Source organism: Cryptotermes secundus, unplaced genomic scaffold (assembly GCF_002891405.2).
Source record: "Cryptotermes secundus unplaced genomic scaffold, Csec_1.0 scaffold613, whole genome shotgun sequence".
NCBI lineage: Eukaryota > Metazoa > Arthropoda > Insecta > Blattodea > Kalotermitidae > Cryptotermes > Cryptotermes secundus.
In genome coordinates, this window is record NW_019731226.1 from 210,121 (window position 1) to 232,367 (window position 22,247).

The window sequence follows — 22,247 nt, forward strand, 5'->3', positions numbered from 1 at the left end:
TGGGCTGCAATTAAGGAATTTAGATATAAGCAATTTCTGTGCAGAATGCAAGATGGTGATGATAATGAGCGTGTAAGCATGGGAACAAAACATGTTTATATACAGGTATACAGGTTGTTTCGAAAAGAGCTTTACAACTTTGAAAGCTTATAAAAATTTATACAGAGGACATACACAACGTTTGGAACTGTCATAACGTAGTAAAACACACAGTTTTACCTCAGACAGTTATGGTTTGACTTCCATTGGTAATGCAGCAGATGTCCCACCTGTAGTCAGTCTCTTGCCACACGCTACGTCACTTCTGCAACTGAGACAGTAATTCGAGTTCGGAGCTCAACGACATTTGCAGGAAAAGGTGGTATGAACAATCAATCTTTAACAAATCCCCATAAGAAAAAATTCAGGGGAGTAAGATCCAGGGAAAGAGGTGGCCATGCTATCGGCGCCGCTCTACCACTGGCACTGGCACACTTCTCCAAGGTAATGAGGGGGTGCGCCGTCTTGCTGAAAGTGAATGCATCCTTCTTGGTCATCTTCGTCTAACTGTGGAATGAGGAACTCTTGGAGCATGTCCAGATATACGATACTGGTAATGGTCGTCTCCATGAAGGGGCCATACACTCTTTCTTTGCCGAGGGCGCAAAACATGTTCACCTTTGGGCTATCACAAACATGTTCCAGGGAGACATGTGGATTTTTGCTGCCCCAGATCCTGCAGTTGTGGGTATTGACCTTACCACTGACAAGAAACGTGCTCTCATCACTGAAAATTATGGAGTCCAGAAACTTTTCATCATCTTGTATCTGATGAAACATTTGCATACAGAATTCCTTATGAACCACCTTATCTGCAGCTGTAAGGTGTTGAACGATGGATAGTTTGTATGCTTTTAAGTGTAAACGTTTTCGTAACACCTGCCACACAGTAACATTTGAAATACCAGTTTACCAAGATGCACGTTGCATTGGCTTTTGTGAACTTCGAATGAAGCTCTCCCTAATCTGTTCCACTGTAGCATCAGAAACACATGACCAACTAGGTGGCTTGGCTTGGGGCACAGAACATCCGGTCTGAACAAAATTTGTGCCAGGAGTAAATTCTAGGCCTACTGGGAGGTTCTTTGTGATACTGAGTGCGAAATTTCCTTTGAACTTGTGTAGCAGACTTCGTTTCTTTGAACCAGAACACACAACGAGCATGCTCTGCACCTGTGAAAGTAGCCTTCTTCATTTCAACTGCGGGAGCGCTTGCGGTGGCGGTATTGAGCACTAAAGTACCACAAGCATGAAACTTGGTGTGTTTTGCTACATTATGACAGTTCAAAACATTGTGTATGTCCTCTGTATAAATTTATATAAGCTTTCAAAGTTGTAAAGCCCTTTTTGAAACACCCTGAATATATATATATATATATTGTGATGTACTTGCGCTATGCTGGACACACCACCTCCAGCTGTGATTTAACAGCATTGGAGCCACTACCGCTGTTACAGTAACAGGCCAGTAGACACTCCGCCCCCCACAGTGACGTAACAGCACTTCCCACTGTGACATAATAGGGGGACACTGCTGTTAACACGAGGCAACAGGGAACATTATAGAAAGCCGGCTGAGCAGTATGTGTGATCAGGGGTGACACAGTGTGGATCGTGAAGTCGTCGAGAGCAGTGGAAGTATTTGTGACACTGCTGATGGCAGTAATTGTGTAATTTGTGAATTGTATAAGTGTACGAGCGAATGTGGAATAATTCGCTATATTCAATACGGCTTGAAGTTATTTGTCATGTTACATACCCAACACGTGACAATACATACATATATATATATATATATATTTTATATTTTAATTTTATTTCCACGATTATTTGGACTGTCATATATATACGACAGTCCAAATAATTGTGGAAATAAAATTAAACTCTACTCTGAAGAGAAATGATACATCACAATATCTCAGACTAAAAATAAAGACAATATCATGATCATTTTAGTAACTGTGGTACCCTTCAGTAGCAGGAATTGGATGCGGTATATGCAATGGCAAGTAATGGTAGCAATGGGAACTATGAAATTGTATGTGATGTTACATTATCATGAATTCAACCATTATTTATATGTAGTCACTTTGTATTTAAAAAATGAAGCTCTATTTGAACACAAATTATACAGAGTGTCCCAGGAGGAATGAACCAAACTTCAGGAGGGTGTTCCTTATGTTAAAGTATGCCGATATAACCCAAAACACCTATGTCCAAAGTTGAACAGTTAAGGAGATAATGGCCAGAGAAGTGTCAAACTTTGACCGGTGTTACACACTTGTTGATTACCAAATACATATTAAAACTGGCAGGAATATGTGGATTCTGTAATGTTAATAATGTACGTAACATCAAACTAACTTGTAAGTGACGTGAAGCCATAAAATTGAAGTATGAAATACTCGCTCGCCATGTCATAATTGTCCTTAGGGTTTCCAATCACTATACATGACATATGACTGGCGAGCGATGATGTAATATGGCTGCGCTATAAGCCGACCACATAACTGTATTATACGTACATTCACAGAAAATCTCTTTTGGAATTTCGTTTCCATTATCTCATGTGGATTATTATGGAACCACGTATGCACATTTCGTAAATTATTTACACCATCCAGGGTAAAAGACGCCTCATCACTGAATAAAATGACGCTTAAGATTTCGGGATGAGCTTTTTACAATGTGCTCTTGTGTGTCTATCATTCGTACATCCTCCCTTTCAGAGTGCACAGAGACACTTGCAAGAGAACCAGTATCACGCAATGTCTGGTGAATTCGCGTAAATACACTTCGAGATGGAATCCTTCGATCGGGAAAACACCTTTGGTATTCTTCAACAGCAGCACGTGCATTGCCACCGCAAAATCCACACACAAAATGCATATCACAATATTCCACATGTGAAAACACAAGAGGCATGTTTCAGCAACTCATCACACAACTAATTTACCACCCATTCACGACCCCGCCGCAACGTAATCTGTAGCCTCTGTAAGTAGTGCATGAGATTACGGCTAATGTGAATCACGACACTCAAGGACAAACAGATAAGAGTCTCAGCTGATAGGTACAGTGCGTGGACCCGCTAGAAGACCACACTTTTCTCGGCCATTATCTCCGTAACCGTTCAACTTTGGACATAGGTGTTTTGGGTTATATCGGCATACTTTAAAATAAGGAACACCCTCCCAAAGTTTGGTCCATTCCTCCTGGGACATCCTGTATATGCTTAAACAAAGTTACCATAAGCATAATAAAAACAAACTAACATGACCTAAAAAGGCACACAAAAATCTCAACCCGCGGTTCCCGTCACCATACTAATCTCTAACACAAAGAACATCATCACACATTAGTGGCTACAAAAACTCAGATGTACAATACTGACATTATTAGACATTTTAACCCGTTGCCGTGGTTCGTCGTGTATGTTTCGTCAGGGATTTAAATCGTCTGGGGGGGTTCGGCGTGTATGTTTCGTCCAGCTGCACACCTATGTTATAACGCCCATAATAATTGATGGTTTTGCTGTAGATTGTTAGATTTTTCGCTGGCCTGTTGTCACAAGAACAGAGTATACTAAGCCAACGAGTTTAGCTGAGATAAGTCATCGTTACATATGCCTGTCTTGCAGCAAATTCGTGTTGCTTCTTGTAGCGGTTTCGTCACTCAATGGCGTATTTGCTTTGCTTGTGAAGTAATAAACACCAGAGAGGTGATGTGTGCTGTTGTATATAATATCATATTGCCCTGAGCTGGCCACACAAACACATTCCATTGGAATTCTTAGAAGAGGGTTGTCCAAAATGTTATTCTCGTAAAATCGATTGCTTTCGCACAGTACATAGCACCCATTTCTTAGAAATACGCCACAATTTAAGGCAGAACACTGTGGTCACCCCCTGAGACGATACGGATGTGTGTGGGGGAGGGAAAAGTACTCATTATCGCTCCAGTTGACGCCATTTTATCGTACTGACCTTGGTGGTCGTTTCGAGAGCCAGCTCTGTGTTTAGACTAATGCTTCAAGGCGTCACCTGCTTACATAGCCGAGATACCGGGTGCTCATATTATAAGGCAAGGTTATAAAACCAACTTTTAAGATCATTTTAGTGAAAGTTTCATCCTTCAAGGCGTACCATTCTCTGCTCAAATACTAAATAACATGCTTCCATTGAAGATATAAAGGGGGTTCATATTATAAGGTAAGGTTATAAAACCACCTTTTAAGATCATTTTAGTGAAAGTTTCATGTTCCTATCTCATAGAATTTAAGAACAATGATGAATAAATAATTTTCGAGCAAAATTTAAATGGCCGGCTGAATATATTACCGCAGGAGCCGCGGCCGCGGAATTTAAATGACCACGTCAAAAGGTTAACTGTAATTTCAATTTTATAGTTTTAATTTTAATCTGTTACCTGTTCAATATCATTTTTATGTCAAGTTCTAACTTTAAATATCAAAGTGTATTATTAGGATAGTGTAACAATATGGACACAACCAGAATTCATTCTGAATAAATGATGCAACTCAGAAACTGACACCAAGTATGACCCAGGTAAGGACTGAAACATGTAGCGAAGTCATCAACTGTAAAATAAAGCAGATGTTGACATGACAGTGTCTATCTTGTTTATTTTCTGAACTTAATGTTGTACAGACTGTCCCAAATACCCTTTTAGTGAACTGCACACAACAGGATGCATACCATATAAAACTAATATATGATGGGAAGTCATAATGTTTTAATTATCACCATGAGAAAATCATAATTCCAAAATATCGTTCTATATAGATTTCCTGAGCTTGCTGAACAGTCAAATTTTCCTGTGGCAAGTGGACAGAGGGAGCCAGCAGAAGGGGCATAAGCAAAATGGCTACATCAGTTGAGAAAGTGGAGCCTCGTGCTGTGATACAATTACTGCATTTGCAAGGGAAGTCTGCCAGGGAGATCAACGACCAGATGACCACTGTGCATCAGGAAGGTGTACCATCTTATGACACAGTGGTCAGATGGAAGAGGTGCTTTCATTGTGGAGAGACAAATCTGGAAGGCAAACCTTGAAGTGGAAGACCATCTCTCGCTGAGGGACTGGGAATTGTGGCACAAGTGGAAAGCTTTGATCCTATCCGATAGGTGCATAACTATCGAAGCTACTGTTCATGAGGTCTACATTAGCCATGGGCCGGTTTTCAGTACCATCCATGATGAGATACACATGACAGAGGTCGCTGTGCATTGGGTGCCACAATTGTTGACCCCAGTTCAAAAATAGCAGCAACGGATGAATGTGGCAAAGACATTTTTGCAGTTGTGTCAAGATGAAAAGGTGGAATTTTTCAACCACCTGATCATGATGGATGGATGTTGAGTCTATCATTATGATCCTGAAACAAAGGAAATGAGTAAGCACTGGAAACATACAGACTTGCTGCCACCAAAAAGGCCAATTCCCAGCTGTCCTCAGGAAAGGTGATGTTGAGTGTTCTGGGATCAGCGGAATGTCATCATGACCGACTACACGCAAAATGGCATCACCAGCACTGGCAAGTACTACCGGAACCTTCTAAGAAAATTTGGAGAGGAAATCAAGAAAAAGCGACATGGAATGCTGGGAGGTGTGCAAATTCATGACAACCACCGGCTCATGCTGCTCATGTTACAAAGACACTTGCTGCTGGTTTGAGGTATGAAATTCTCCCCCATCCACCATATTCACCAGACTTGGTACTGAGCAACTTCTTCCTCTTTCCATAGCTAAAGAAGCCACTTCGTGGTGATTCCAAGATGATTATGATGACATCATTTCTGCAGTGGAGGACTTCCTAAACAGTCAAAATGAGACCTTCTATGATGGAGGTATCCAGCAGCTAATGCATCATTGGGGAAAATGTGTGGCCTTGCAGGGGGCATATGTAGAGAAGGACTGACTCACATACAGTTTCTTGCACCTGTGTCTCTGTTTCTTCTGGGTGATAACTAAAATTTTATGACTTAAATTAAAACAATATCAGCATCTTAGTGTGCTGTAATGTGACATGTCATTAGCGGTTTGGTTTGCTGGTTGGTTATAAAAATGAATTACTACAGACATAATAAAAAAAAACTAATATAGATTTCATGGGTATGCTATCACTATCTTGAACAATGTGCCTTCAATTGCACTTCTTCAGATGGGACACTAAAGAATTGTTCACATAAGATTACCATTTTAGAGTGCTGTCTTTCATCAAAAGAGAGGCCGCTAAGTTAATCATGGCAAGGCCAGGTTCTTGCAGTTAGTATAAACTAAATTTTGTGTAACAGAAGTACAGTATGAAAATTTTAACAGTGATTACCTGTGCGAAGCAGCATGGCACAAAACCAGCATAATAAGCATTCAAAACTGAACTGAAGAGAATCTGTTTCATTCGGTTATTAAAATCTGTTTTCAGGACTTCAACTTCTTCTCGAATTGCTTGTGGAGACATTGAACAATTATGCAACGGTTTCACTGAAACAAAAGGATTCATACAATAAACCAACACAGAAATTCAGAAATGAAAAACAGGTATACCTCAGTAATCCTTTGGTAGAACTCATTAATCATAACTGTGACATGATGCGTGAAAGCTGGTATAGAGGAGCCAGGGAAGATACCCATCAATGGGCAACAGTTCGGTGAACACATGACAATGGCAATGGACATGCATGCGTGCGCGCGCACACATACACACACAAACAGCAACAGTGAAACTGCTGGACATGGTATTTTCTATGCGGTCCATGCAGAAGCTATATATGAGGACCAACTTGATCAGGACTCCTAGCTGACTAACTGCAGTTCCAGAGTGGTAAAATAGGGCATAATCTGCTGCAGAAGCCTTCATTTACAGAAAACCTCTGTACATCTTGTATAAATGTTACTTAGTATAGTGCAGTGACAAAAAGTGTGCGGAGTCCATAGTGACCTGGACTCCATGACAGCGCGGATATACTCATGCTGAAACTACAGTGCAATAAATGTAGCAACTATACAGAAAGACCGACCATTTCTTTCACCAAAGAGGAGGCCCCAAAACATGTACATATCTAAGACAGAACAAAATCTTGGTCATGGATTTTGAGGAGACCTGAAGCCGGGAATGACTGTCCTGGTGAGGACCATCAGCAATTTAACCGGCTGACCGATAGGACTCTCAGCATTGTGACACAGGACTCAGAACCAAGAAGGACTTGGCTGGTAAGGATCAGCAGCAACTACCAGACAGCCAGAAAGAACTCTCAGAGCAGTAAGACAGGAAAATATAGTCATGAGTCCTGTGGGAATCAGAACCAAGAATGACTGTGCTGGCAACAACCAGCAGAAATTTACCTGACCAACAAACTGAGAGACAGGACATCCACAGAGCACAGCTGCACAACTCCCAGTGTCATGCAACAGAAAAATATGATCATGAATCCTGTGGGACTTGGAAGCAAGAATTACTGCACTCATGAGGGCAAGCAGCAATTTACCCAACCCAACCAAGGACTCCCAGGCAATGATGAGGCCTACAACCATTCTAGCGGCCAACTGTCATTTCAGAGTGGTAAAATAATTTAAGGCATAATCTGCTGCACAAGCCTGCATTGACAGATGTACTATGTATATCTTGCATAAATGTTATTCATTGCAGTAAAGTGACAAAGTGTATGTGGTGCCCATATGTGCAAATGCCCTTACCTAGACACCATGGTAGTGTAGGCACATTCATGCTAAATTAAAGTGCAGTAAATGTGCCACCTACTCATAAAGACAGACCACTCTTCTTCTCAAAGAGGAGACCCCAAAAAACGGTCTAGGAAGGAACAAAACTTTGATCACAGGTAATAAACAGGGACCAAAATCAAGAACAACTGCACTGGCTAGGGCCAACAGCAATTTACTGGACCAGAAGCAGAACCCCCTGGACACAGACAGTGGGGTGGGGGGGAGGGTTTGCCCATGCATCTGTGCACATGTGGGGGGGGGGGATTCACAAGGGCCAGTTAGCAAGTGAGTGCCTGCTCATGTCCCCCCAACAGTGGGGGTCACCAGCAGTAGTCAGACCCTTCCTCTTGTTGAAGAGAATGCCCCATTTCAAAATACAAGTCTTTGAAAGAACAAAAATATGGTCATGGATCCCACTAGGACCCCAACACCAAGACTGACTGTGCTGGTGAGAGCCAGCAGCAATTTACTCAACTGCCATGACTCCCAGAGTCATGAGACAGAAAAATACAGTCATGAGTGCCGCATGACCCTGAACCAAGAATGGCTGTGCTGGCAAGGGTCAGTAATAAATGGTGGTTATCCATTAGCAGCAATCATGGAAGTGGAGGAATCTCCATTGTTAGAAACTGCTACCCAAGGAATGACAAGTGAATATATGGCAGATTGTGAAGATTGTGTATGCTGTAGTTACTTGCAGAGTGCGCATACTAGTGAGAGTGTTGTAATTATTTGTAGTTATGAATCATAAGCATACAACAAACTCCCATCTAAACCCCATGCCTAGTCACTAACATATTACAATTACAGCTCGAATGCATGATAAATTGGCTGACAATAACTTTGTGTTGAAACTTGCCTCTAGAACACTGCAACTATGTAGACAGGATATCTAATGTTTAGTACTGCTTGCTAGTCATGGGTAAGTAACAAGCGACTGTGAATGCAACACTACTGCCAAAACCTAAACAACCAATCAACCAATTAACAACTCCTTCTTTCATCCATCTAAAAAATCATCCATCCAACCAATCAACCAACAAGAACTCCAGTCAAGAAACCAAGCAACCATCCAACCAAACAGCCAGCCAGCCAGGCATCCACCCAACTAATCAAACAACCAAGCAGCCAGCCATCTATCAACCCAACCGCTTAACAAGAAACAAACCAGTCATCCAACAATCAAATGAACTTTCTCTATAATAGAGTTCTGTGCATGACAGCTACAGTAAAAGATTCTAATCTTGAGAGCTGTGAGGAAGGCAGGAAGTCCAAGCTATTAAAGGCGTGGCAGCAGCATGAATCAGAAACTACTACCTGAGCCAAAACATTAAGTACATACTCCATGGTGGCTGTGCAAGCTCCATACCACTGTCTTCATCAGGCAAAATATTATCATCTACTGAAATGACGTTTTGCAATGTTGAGATCAACGACATTTACTTTAGTTCAGTTCATCTGAGCACTAACCAAGTATGCTCATGGCCAGCATGTTCTAATCTCATGCTATACACAGTAGATATATCTGTTTCCACCCCTTCCCCCTTGCCCCACTTCCTCACCCTGCAAGTGTCAAGATTAGAGTCTGAGACAGTGCTGAAATCATCAGTAAATCATTTTTCTATGCCAGCAACATGCTAATGAAAGCCCACATCAGACCCCAACCAGGGCCAATTTAGATAAAATCTTCAAATTCTGTTCATCTGACATCAGTGTCCTTCATGCATGATACACTGTAGGAAACATATGATTCTAATCAAAATTTACTTACAAGTGACAGTTCTCCCTTTGCATTCCTCTTTCAAAAGTGGAGGCAGGGACATCACATCAAAGAATGGACTGATACTCAAACCAAATAATATAAAGTAGACAGATATTCTGCGGAAAAGAGTTATTGTTAATAAATATGGAATTAGCAAAGCATATTAAGTACAGATACATCATGTTATCACTGAAAGATGATAGGTTTTCTTTCTAAAGCCTCCAGTTATGGTTTTTGCATTTTCTGGCCTCTGTCCACATTGCAAAAGCGAAGAGCTCAGAATGCTGATGCTATGATGAACATTCTGTATAATTCACATTCAAAGATGCAAGTAAAGGAGAAAATATATCAGAAAATTCATACTAATTCTCACTCTTCTGAATTTATCCACAGACCAGCAGGTCTCCATCCATATGGAAGGTAGCTACAAATATTGTCAATACTATCCCATCAAAATCTGTCAACAAGTGCATTTAGTAACTGCATGAAAATTCCTGTTGCTTACAGGAGGCTTCAAAGCACACTACACTTAAAATATCTGCATCCAAAAGCAGCACAAAAGTAATTAATTACATAATAAACTGTTTGCCCATTCCAAAAGCTGCCTGGAGCTTCCTGGCTTTCTTTGACTGGGGCCTATTTCAAGGTACTATTTCAGTATATGCTTCAACAGACAGAGGAAGATCCCAGTTAGGATGCCTAACACGTCTTCCAAGAATTAAACATGTTACCTCGCAAATATAAGTTGTGCACGGCGTCTGAAATAACCTGATCTGTGAGTTCTGTTGCTGCTACATTTTGCTATATTCTACCAAGAAGGCTGGGGTAATGGTAATGCTCCAGACTTGTATTTTGGTGGTGCTGAGCCCAAATTTTGGCCAGGACACCAGCTATCATAACCAAGGTTTCTCATGGTTTCCTCCACCCCTTGAGAAAATTACCTCAATGAGGCCATCACAGCTTCCTTCCTAATCTTTCCAATTCCTCATTCACGAATCATCCTACCATCCTCTATGTCAGTGATTCTCAACCTTTGTCAGACCATGGCCCAGTAAATTCTTTTTTCTGTAAGATGAAGGCCCAGTACTGGTCCGCGGCCTGGCAGCTGAGTAACACTGCTCTATGTAACATAACACATGTAGCATGGGAAGGGTTAATTACACTTTGTTACAAAGTACACATTTTATGCTATTTTATAAATCTATATTTACACATGAAAAAATTACTACCTATTCCAGTAACATAACTATCATTCTCATATACAAGTAAAACATGATACTATGTAATACTTACGGATAACACAGATAAAATATATTTACAATCGGATGATTCTGCATGATATGGTAAGTGCACCATACCAAAGAAGCAAGGACAAGCCCCAACAGCAACAACCTAAAATTGAAAAAAAAAATAATTAAATATGAAGCAACTAAGTATGCCAAAGGGCTTTGACAAGACACAAAGAGAGGCCGAAATTACACAGCAAGTATCAGTAAACTCAACAGACACATAACAGTTTCAATTTTATGATTTTTTTATAATTCTATTAAATCTTCAAAGTAATGAGCAAACAGAAACTTTAATAAGATCTAAAAGTCTATGTGGATGGTCTATTAATACAATCATTGTGTTTCTGGACATTATCCATCAGCCTGTTTTTATTTATACTGAAACCTCCAGATCACAGTCATCGTTCTTCTAAGACAAATTTATGTGCCACCACAGCCCTGCTAAGAGATAGGCTCCAGCTCCACTGTTTCAAAAATGCCACATTGATCAAATAAATCAACAATCTGGAAACACGTGGAAATGCTCTGGTGCTCTATTATGCCATTGCTAGGGAACAGGTTAAGAGATTTTTTCTTATTTCAAATGTCTCTGTAGGCAACATAACACTCATTGCCCATGAGCTACAGGTTGGGCAAGCTTATTCTAGAAGATTGAAAAGAAATGTTGCACACTGTCTTCTGGACAAATCTTCTGAACAAACTGCAGTTGTAGATATGCAAATGCACACATCTACATAAAACTGAGTACACTGTTTATCTGATTACTTGTAACTGTCAGCCACTGTGCCTTCTGGCTTCCTTAGCTTGTGTAAGAAGAACTGTCTTTCTTAATTAATTTCTTAAAAGTCCCTGAGTGACCAGACTTCTCTGTGAGCGAAGCATAATCAGACATTCATCTCAGTGCTTCTTGCACAATGACAACAGACTGAAACAGCTAGCCACAGCATGCAATGTACTTTAACTTGCAGGGTCTCCACTATAATGAGATGGCCAATCATGTACACTATTTTGGTGTGCTACTGCACAAACACAGGTACATGGTAAGACACAGAAAAAACTAGACTGTGCCTGTATCTCTTTTTATTTACAAAGTTGAGAAAATCAATTAGGATCTCCTTCAAAATAGTTCCCTTCTGAGCTGACACACAACTACATATGGGGCTGCCAACGTTCAAAGCAATTCTGCAGATCACTTTCTGAAAGGTTGTTGAGGAACCTCATCATTTTTGCTTTCACATCTTCTACTGACAAAGAATGGGTTCATTTGTGCACCAACTTGATTTTTGGGATGAGGCAGAAGTCACAGGGAGCCAGGTCTGGTGAACAGGTGGGTGCTCAAGCACAGTGATGTTGTGATTAGCTAAACACTGCTTCCCAGAGAAAGCGTTGTGCCCTGGCATTTTGCCTTGGTGCAAAATCCAACCTTTCTCCATAATTCTGGTCATTCCTTCTCATGTGTTAGCGCAATTATGTCAAGACTTCAAGGTAACATGGCTGATTTACTGTCTGGCCGCTGGGAACCCACTCTGCCAATACAATACCTTGGATATCGAAGAAAACAATCAACATGGCCTTGAACTTCAAACAACTCTTGTGTGCTCTTTTTGGTCTTGGAGATATTGCTGACTTCCACTGCACTGACTGTCGCTGGGTTTCCTCAGTCAATAACTGAAAAGTTTCCATTGCAGGTTTCTTCAGTTTCACAAGCAACTCGCCATTCACGCTTGCACTCCAACATTTTCCGACCTAGGGTATGAAAATGTCTATATCTGAACACACGTCCACTCTTACTGAGTAAATCTATGGAGTTGAGCTTTGTCTCACAGCGACAGGTTAGAACATGCTCCATAACCATCTCTTTGCCTCCCCCTCCCTCCCACTCTTGTTTCCCAAGCTATGGAGTTAGTGTCATTTTTCTTGTGCCTGACAACATACACAGGAATACACTATTTAGACTTTGGCACAAATATTCTAAGTTAATCTCATATTTAAATGACTTCCTGTTTCAGTACACACAATGATTAAGAAAATACAGCCCAAATGATGAGCTTCTCTCCAAGTGCTATTCACATACACATTGTAACAAGCTTCTTTAACAGGGGAGCAGATTTTAGCAAATCATTAAAACTATTTCACCTGAGGAGCTGCTCCAGAATTGGCAACAATGATACAGGGCTCCACCTCTTTAAAATCTGGGACAAACCACAATACACCAACCGCCGACCCAAAATAGTTGCAATGAAGCCAACCACATATGGATCAATCAGGTAAAAGTTCTGTCAGAAAAGAAAAAAACAAGTGTCAGACATAAGATCTGGGGTTTTCACTGTAGTGCTGTGGTCTTCTGGCCTATGATGCTAGGTAACCTGAAAATGGATGCAGCATGTTCTCCAAAGTGTTGGTACCCACCTACCAGACTCTGAAGTGTTATAACCCAGAAGACCACAATATAAATTAAATTATCAGTTTCTTACTTCATCATCCTTTAGCTAGTAAACAAACTAAAGAACAGGGATAAATTTCCTTTCATACTTAAATACACCCTGCAACAACAGTGAAAAGGTGTACTTCAATTCTGAGTGTTCATTTATTATATACATAAAAATCCACACAAACAACATTAAAACATCACACTCCAGACAATAAAATTATTTTTCCTTGTGTTTCATTAAATAATCACCACATTAAAACACTTTTAAAATAAAAGCTACATCTTTATGTGACACATACTTTATGCTACATTCCAATTATCACTAAGCCATTCTTCACAACACTGAAAAGGTTCAAATTTAGCTCTACAAAAATCAGGGATTATTTCAATTAGCTCAATATTAACTACAATTAAATTCACCTTACAATTTTTTGTGTGGATCCAAACTATCATATTTCATCAAACCCTTTAGTAATTCTGAACTAAAATATGTGAAGACAGATTAATAGAATCTCCTTTTCATAAAAATAATGCATAAACAACACAGCATAGTACATTAACATTTTCTACAATTTTTTTTCCAGACTTAGCACACCTGAAGGCACTCCTATGAGGACACTCTTTTAACTTCACTGAATCTTGACGTTATCTGGTCAGATAAATTACAGCATTTCTTTAAGACACCATGGTTTAAATGCATACAATATCTGACTCCACAGCAAACATGCCTCTGATGCCTCTGATTTTAGTAGCCTTGGGAGAATATACTGCCCCAGGTAGCAACTTCATGAAGCAGCAGTGATCAAGATGGCATTCTCAATAGAGCAGCATAAGATTTTACTGAAAATATTTTACCCAAACAACTAGTGTTATCACAATTCAGTATGAATTCTGAGTGAAATCTGAGTGCAAGAAAGCACCAAGGGGGTCATAAGTAAGAAGTCTGACAATGCAGTGGAAAACATTCACCATGTTGAGCAGGCACTGATGAAAAGCCCCAGGAAATCTGTAAAACATCTTTCTTAACAATCCAACTTGGAAGCATAATCAACATACAGGATAATTCAAGAAGATACAAAAGTATTTCAATACAAAATTCAAATTCAGCAAGCCCTTCATGAAGCCAATAAAGACATGAACAACTGATATCTGTGGCAACTAAGATGCTTTTGGAGGACAATCCAGCAATAACCTGATGGATATGGCTTACTAACAGGCCCATTTTCATTTGAATGTCTACATGAACAAACAGAATATGCATGTGTGAGCCAGTAAGCTCACCCACAACATAATGGAGTCAGTTACAGAGAGAACGCATGGGGTGGTGTACTCTGTCAACCAGTGGTATTTGTGGGCCAATTTCTTTCAATGATACTGTGAGTTTGATCATTATCTCCAAGTCCTCCAAGAAGAATTTCTTCCATTTCTCCAAGGAATTGGTGTCAATTTTGGAGAAGCATTTCTTGCAACAGGATTGGAGCTTGGCAACACTGTAAATGCGGTGTTATAAGTGCTCAGTACACATTTTGTTGGCTCTTTTCCTGAACAGCTCACATACAGGTGGTTCTAGCCATTATCCTCTCCTTTTCTTATCCCATGTTATTATTTCTTAAAGGCTTTCTGAAATAGAGCTTACAAGAATAATCTGCATTATCACCAAAAAACTGCAGCTAAAAGTTTCAGAAGGAGTGACTGATATTAATGATGAAACTCTAGCTGCAGATGTGTGAAATTTCCAGTGTCAACTGCAGACAGCCATGGATGCAGATGTTGCACATACTGAAAATGTGTATAAGAAATTGTCTCCCAAGACTACTGAGCACAAACACCAAATACAGTGGCACAAGGTTTGAAGTTCTCACAGCTGTGGTAATGAAGAGGTATACCATGAGTCCATTTTGTGCTGGTTTCTTGCTTGGAGGCAGTATGTTCCTCCAAAACATCAGCCAACTTTCAATGCACTACATTCAATTATATGCCAGAAAATATAACTTTTCAAATACAGTGATGGTTGCTTTGTAGTTACATAATTATATACAAATCTGAAGCATCTCTTCAGGGACCCTGTAAATGATCTTCAATACTGCAACAGCATAGAGTCTGCTGAGTTTTCAATAGGAAATTGTTATGGTTATCAACTTTCTTAATGAACTTGGAACAGAGAATCTGTTGGGAAAACAATTTTTGTGCATATGCAACATTTCTAACCTACAAATATAAATTTGATAAAAATATCAAATTTTCAGTTACTTCTGGAAAGATAGCCGTATTTTTGCATGAAGACACTGAACTTGATAGAATAACAATATGCAGTAACCAGTGCTGCCATCTATATACAGTGCCTTTTGGTTTTTTAGCTCTTGGGGGGGGGGAGATGGACACTGCAATACTGACTTTCCCACTGCTGTTTATTGTTGCCATCATTGTCTTCTATTTATAACTACATAATTCTGATGACTGCTAACATACATAATCAGAGGACAGCAAGCACTTGCCTTTCATACATAATGATTCTAATATACTAAGAGCAGCGGGGACATTTAATTTTACAAAGTTCTGCTATGGTAGTTGTACCAAAGGATTGAAATTTGAACTTGTGATCTCAATCTCATTCACTCAATAGTCTTCAGTTAACCATAATTTTAAGAACACTGTTCTATTTTCAGAAGCATATAAGTGAGCTAGGTACACATCTATATTCCAGACATGAGTTCCAAAAAATCAGCCAACTAATGTCCTTACTATTGATGTAAAATCTACTTCACTCATTCACTATTTCCATCTCTAATGCAACCCAACATCATTCACAATCTCTCCGTTATTTTAAAATACCATTAAAATCACATTCAACTGCAACATGTTCTGGCCTTACAAGGCGATCTTCAGACAGCTGTTCACAAAGTGAACTGCCACACTGCACCATTTTGTATGCCAATGCATCCCATGCTATTGCATAATGCTGTTTGCACTAAAATGTGTCTGAAATTTCCATGAGGATGGAGATTCATATTTCCTTACTATGATACTGTGTAGTTCAGCAAGAAGACCTCAATATTCAACACTTATGTCTTCATTTAAGTCTCTTGTCACCACAGCATGGTGTGTCCTCAAGTTGCAAATGGAGGAGATGCCCTCCAGGTATAGGGGTTAGCTGCAAATATAATGAATAAGCAGTTGCAGACTGCCAATAAGGGGTGGTACTCCAACTTGGGGGTTGGGCGTAGGAAAACAACTCCTCACAGCAGAAAATAAGCTTGTTACAAACATTTGCAAGAAACCTCGGACCTGGACAGATTCTTTGGATAAACGACCTAAGCGGAAGAAAATGGATATGAGATTTGGCACTTGGAATGTTAGAAGTATGTATAGCACCGTTCACTCAGGGTAGTGGTGGAAGAAATCTTAAAATATAAGTTAGATTTAATGGGAGTACAGGAGGTCAGATGGGCTGGAGGTGGCACTAAACCAGAAGGCGAATATACATTGTTCTATGGAAAGGGGAATGGAAATCATGAATTAGGTACAGGTTTTTTCGTACATAAGAGAATCGTATCAGCAGTTAAGAGGGTAGAGTTCATTAGTGACAGGATGTCATACATAATAACAAGAGGTTGCTGGTGTGATGATATCATTCCGAATGTTAATGCCCCAAGGAAGATAAAATTGATGATATAAAGGACAGGTTCTATGAAGAACTTGAGTTAGAGTAGTAAACTTTGCAACATCAAAAAATCGTATTCAAAAGTACGATGTTCCCACATCATAACATTCATAAATTTACTAGGACATCTCCTGATGGGAAGACGCACAATCAAATTGACCATATTTTGATAGATATGAGATGGCATTCAAGTATACTTGATATCCGATCATTCAGGGCAGCAGATTGTGATACTGACCACTACCTGGTGGTGGCAAAGGTTAGGTAAAGACAGGCAATGAGCAAACAAACAAAGCACAGAATTCATATGGTGAGGTTCAATCTCAAAAAATTAAATGAGGCAGAGGGTGATGAGCAGTATCGTGCTGAAATCTCAAATAGGTTCATGGCTTTGGAAAACTTAAGACACTGAAGTTGATCTTAATAAAGCTTCGGAAACTATTAGAGAGAATATCATAATTTCTGTCAAAGAGATTACAGGTTATTATGAATTGAAGAAGCATAAGCCATGGTTCGATAAAGGATGCTCAAAATCACTAGACCAAAGAAAACAAGCCAAACTGCAATGGTTACAGGATCCGGGCAAAATAAATGTGGACAATCTGAACAATGTAAGATGTGAAACCCGCAAACATTTCAGGAACAAGAAGAGGGAATATCTAAAAGACAAAATTGATGAGCTTGCAATGAACAGTAAAAACAAGAACACTGGAGACCTGCATAGAGGAATACCCGCTCGTTGGTGTCTCCACTTTATTGTTGTGAGGGGGTCTGAGTATGCCAAGGACCCTGAGAGCTATACCAGCAGTAGCATAGCTACTGGCAGGGCTTCCCTTGCTGGACAGGTCAAAGGGTAGGCATCAGACGAAGAGACGCACCAAAAACCAAAAACTGATGCCGGAAGCAGCGTCATCAGCAGCGACTTGAAGCACAGAGCAAATGATGCTCGAGGTGGTTCAAGTTCGTATAGCAACAGGCGTGACCAGAGTGGTTTGAACACCTGTTGCACTGCAATGTGGAAAGCAAATGAAAAAACTACCATATTATCACTTTTCCTGGATAGTCTCTTTCCAAAAATAGAGATACCATGTATGTCCTCTGGAGACAAAACAAACCAGAGGGGCAGATAGAAGTGCCAAGAAGACGAGGAAGAAGACAGAAGAAGATATTTTAATTGAAGGAGAAAGCTTGAGATTGCATTAAGTGGAGGAACTGTTTTGGAAGAGACTGTGGACCTGTCATCTGACAGATTACTGATGAATGAATGAATAGATGAATGAATGACTTTAAGAGGGGTTACCAACCTAGAAGTAACTTAGTGAAGGATGAGAATGGTGATCTACTTGCAGATTCCCACAACATTTTGAAAAGGTGGAAGAACTACTTCTCTCAATTATTGAATGTATATAGATCAGTGATGTTAGGCAGATGGAAATATATACAGCTCAGCTATTTTGAATTCTATGAATAACTGATGTACTGTCTTATTGTACTCTATTTTTTCTCCAGTATCTGCAAATGCAAAAGATCTGATCAATAGTTGATCTGTTATGTTGAAATCCACACTGATGATTTACAATAATTTCATCTATGTATGACCTTAACCTTGAGAGAGGAATATTGGATAAAATTTTGTATGAAGTTCATAGCAGTTATATCCCACGATAATTGCTACAGTCAGTTTTATCACCCCTCTTGTGAACTGGTACGATAATAGACTCCTTCCACTGATCAGGCAGATGATCAGATGTCCAGATGACTTGTGCAGTCCTGCCAGTGCTGCATTCATGATCATTTTGAAATTTTAACACTGCATGAAAACAGCATCCAGTCTTAGTGTTAGCGTTGCACCATACCAGTCTAGAGTAAGTTTGGTTTGGAGGTAATTCACAGCTAACCTAGAGAAATTATAAATAACAAGCTTTTATAATGATCAAAGCATTTGATGGGTCACAAATCCCTTTCAAGAATGTCAGAAACAACTGGAGAAGTTCAATCCCAATAAAATGAGTTTGGAAAGAGGAAGATCAATTAAAAACTGAGAGAAGCCACTACAAATACAAACCACTCCATCTAATGTGACCTATAAGTTTTTACTACGTGAAAACTTATCTCCCTTACATGTTTCGGTCCTTACGGACCATCTTCAGAGGGAAACATCATTACAAATCGGAAACTACCATCACAAAATTGTTTAGATTTAAATTACATACACTTATATGCTACAATGCACAGTACACATAAAGTAGAACACTTCACAATCACAGCAGCTTCCTGGTATTGTAAAGTTTTTAAAGGTTTCTAGATATTATTTAAAAAACCAGTTGTCAATAATTAAAATTTATAAACCATGTAGGTTCGTGTCCGTCCTCCTATCGTCCTTCTTGTATGGGGCAGATTTTGTGCCACCTGTCTATCTTGATGAGGAGGTTCTTGATATCAAGAACAATCTTGATTGATAGACAGGCGGCACAAAATCTGCCCCATACAAGAACAATGCGTGGAACAATGCATTGTAATCAAATTCCTCATTGGATAAAATGTCCAGTCTGCCGAAATTAACCACAGACTCCAATAACAGTATGGGGAAGAGTGTCTCTCATGGACCTGTGTGTTTGAGTGGTGTAAGTGCTTCAGAGAGGGCAGAGAGTGCGTGGGGAATGAACCGCATGATCGTCGGCCGCGAACATCCATCACTGAGCCAAACATTGATCGTGCAGACATGCTTATTCGTGAGAATATGCACATCACTATCAAGGAACTTGGAGCAATGCTGTCTATCAGTGTTGGTAGTGCAGAAGACATCATGAAATACCACCTGCACTATCGCAAGGTGAATGCACGGTGGGTACCACGCACTTTGATGGACGTGAACAAAATGGCGCGCATGCAANCAAGACAATGCACACCCCCATACGGCCAAAACAATAATGGATATGCTCCGGAAACTGAAATGGAACCTTCTGACATATCCGCCGTACAGTCCCGATTAGGTCCCAAGTGATTTTTACCTGTTTGGAAGGCTCAAATCAGACTTGCAAGGCATGCAGTTTGTGGACGATGGTGTCATCCAGACTGTCCAGGAGTGGATACGTCTCCAACCACAAGCCTCTTTTGAAAAGGGCATCAGGATGCTTCCAGAATGTTGGAAAAAATTTGTTGACTTGGGAGGGGAGTACTTTGAAGACTGACATGTGCAAGTAAGTGTTTGGCAATTAAGTTTTTTTTTTAAATCAGTCCCGGTCATATTTGAACCACCTACTTTAGAGCAAGTAAAAATACAAATCCGATAGTTTCGGACATGCATACATAACTCAGGACATGAAGAAAGAACCCATATTACAAATGGGGTCTGACAAAATGATACTGAGACATGTATATGAAAAACCATTCACAGTCAGATTTCCTGACAGGAGTGAAAGGGAAGACGGGTTTCGGCCTGATAGAAAAGGGGGACGGATCTGGTATACAGATGGTTCCAAGATAAATAAGGTCACTGGAGCTGGTGTGTTCTGCTAGGGCAAGAGGCAAAAACTTAGTTTCAGCCTTGGGCAGTACACAACGGTATTCCAGGCAGAAGTATATGTCATTAAGCCATGTATTATGGAGAATCTAGAGAGGCACTACAGAAGTAGGAACATCTACATTCTATCTGACAGCCAAGCTGCACTTAAAGTGCTCGACAAACACCAGATCAACTCAAAATTGGTCTGGGATTGCCACCAAACTCTTACAGAACTGGCCAAACAGGGTAAAATTGGTATGGGTGCTGGGGCATGAGGGTATTGCAGGAAACGAAACAGCAGATCAATTAGCTAAGATTGGAGCTGAACAACCGTTCATAGGACCTGAACCAGCCCGTAGCATCTCTATAGGGAGTTGCCAGACAGGCAATCAGGGACTGGACAAACGTGAATCACAAGAAATACTGGGGATCCTTAACTGGACTCAGGCAAGCAAAGGGACTCATACAAGGACCCTCTACTAAACGAGCGAAGGAACTGTTGAAGTTAAACAGGAACCAGCTACGATGGGTGTTTGGACTACTTACAGGACAATCTCACCTTAAAGGACACCTGTTCAAATTGGGACTAAGTAATAGTCCCACTTGTGAGAGGTGTCAAGAGGAAAACGAAACAGCTACACATATCCTGTGTCAATGCGAGGCCTTAGCTTGTTTAAGATTGCGCCACTTGAGTCAGTATTTTATGGAAACAAGTGACTATTTTGACGTCCCCACGTATAAAATCCTGCACTTCATTTGAAGTGCAGGATTTTTGAGGGGATAATCAGAAGGGGAAGCACAACAGATCACTGTGGTCGCAGTGCAAGGGCCAAGAAGGCCCACCCCTTATACATTCATTCATTCTTCATTCAAGTAAAAATACAGACCTGAAGAGAGAAATATTGTATCTGACAAGCCATATCTGCATAGTGGCAACAGAAGGAAGCACTTTTGGGTACCATGTGTCAATACCCAAGGGAAGATGATAACTGTTCACGCTGCAAGAGAAAATAGGTCTGTTCCTAATGCTCTGTTAGTGTTCAAATTGGCCAGTAATACTGGTTATTATGAAAATGTCATGAACTTTTCAAACTTTTAAAAATGAATGAAACATATCAGAAATCATAAAAAGGTTAACAGAGCCTATGTAAGTAGACATCATAAAAACACAGTATAAATTAATTCAAATGAATTATTGCTGGACTGAGTTCTATAAGTATGTAAAAAGACGCAAAGGAAATAGGGAAAATATTCCTGCAATCAAAGATGTTAATGGACGACTCGTTACTGATTCGATAGAAAAGGCTAACTTCCTCAACTTATATTATTCTTCCATATTCAGCAGTGAGCGTAGCATCCCGCAAATACAGCATGATATCTCAGGGGAACCCTTCGCAGTTAGTACGAAAATTATTAGGAAAAGGTTAGCAGCGATAGGTAAGTACAAATCAGTAGGGCCAGACACCATTTCTGGTGAAATTCTAAAACTGGGTGGGGAAGCGATGATTCCATACCTGGCGCGATTACTGGATGTGACAATTAATAATGCCGCTATTCCAAGTGACTGGAAACAGGCCATAGTGGTTCCTGTTTACAAGGGAGGTGATCGATCGCTGGTCTCCAATTATAGACCCGTAGTAGACCTCAGTAGTATGCAAGCAAATGGAACACGTTATAGCATCGTACCTGAGGAAAATATGGGATAAAAATGATTGGTTATTTGAGGGTCAGCATGGCTTCAGGCCGGGATATTCATGTGAAAGTCAAGTAATCACGGTCTACCAAGACATTGCAGACTCACTGGATAACGGAAGTAG

The 22,247-nt window shown here is 40.1% G+C and overlaps 1 protein-coding gene across 6 annotated transcripts in view; it reads right to left on the reverse strand.

The window, feature by feature from the left end:
- LOC111866574 (transmembrane protein 39A) overlaps positions 1–22,247 on the reverse strand; it is a 74,583-nt gene that overhangs the window by 28,236 nt on the left and 24,100 nt on the right. For all 6 annotated transcript variants that reach the window (XM_033752325.1, XM_023855643.2, XM_033752327.1 and 3 more), the window contains 4 exons: positions 12,970–13,109; positions 10,838–10,936; positions 9,554–9,660; positions 6,389–6,543 (listed from right to left, as the gene is read on the reverse strand). In XM_033752325.1, the coding sequence (XP_033608216.1) occupies positions 6,389–6,543; positions 9,554–9,660; positions 10,838–10,936; positions 12,970–13,109 (501 nt within the window). The remainder of the gene's footprint in view (positions 1–6,388; positions 6,544–9,553; positions 9,661–10,837; positions 10,937–12,969; positions 13,110–22,247) is intronic.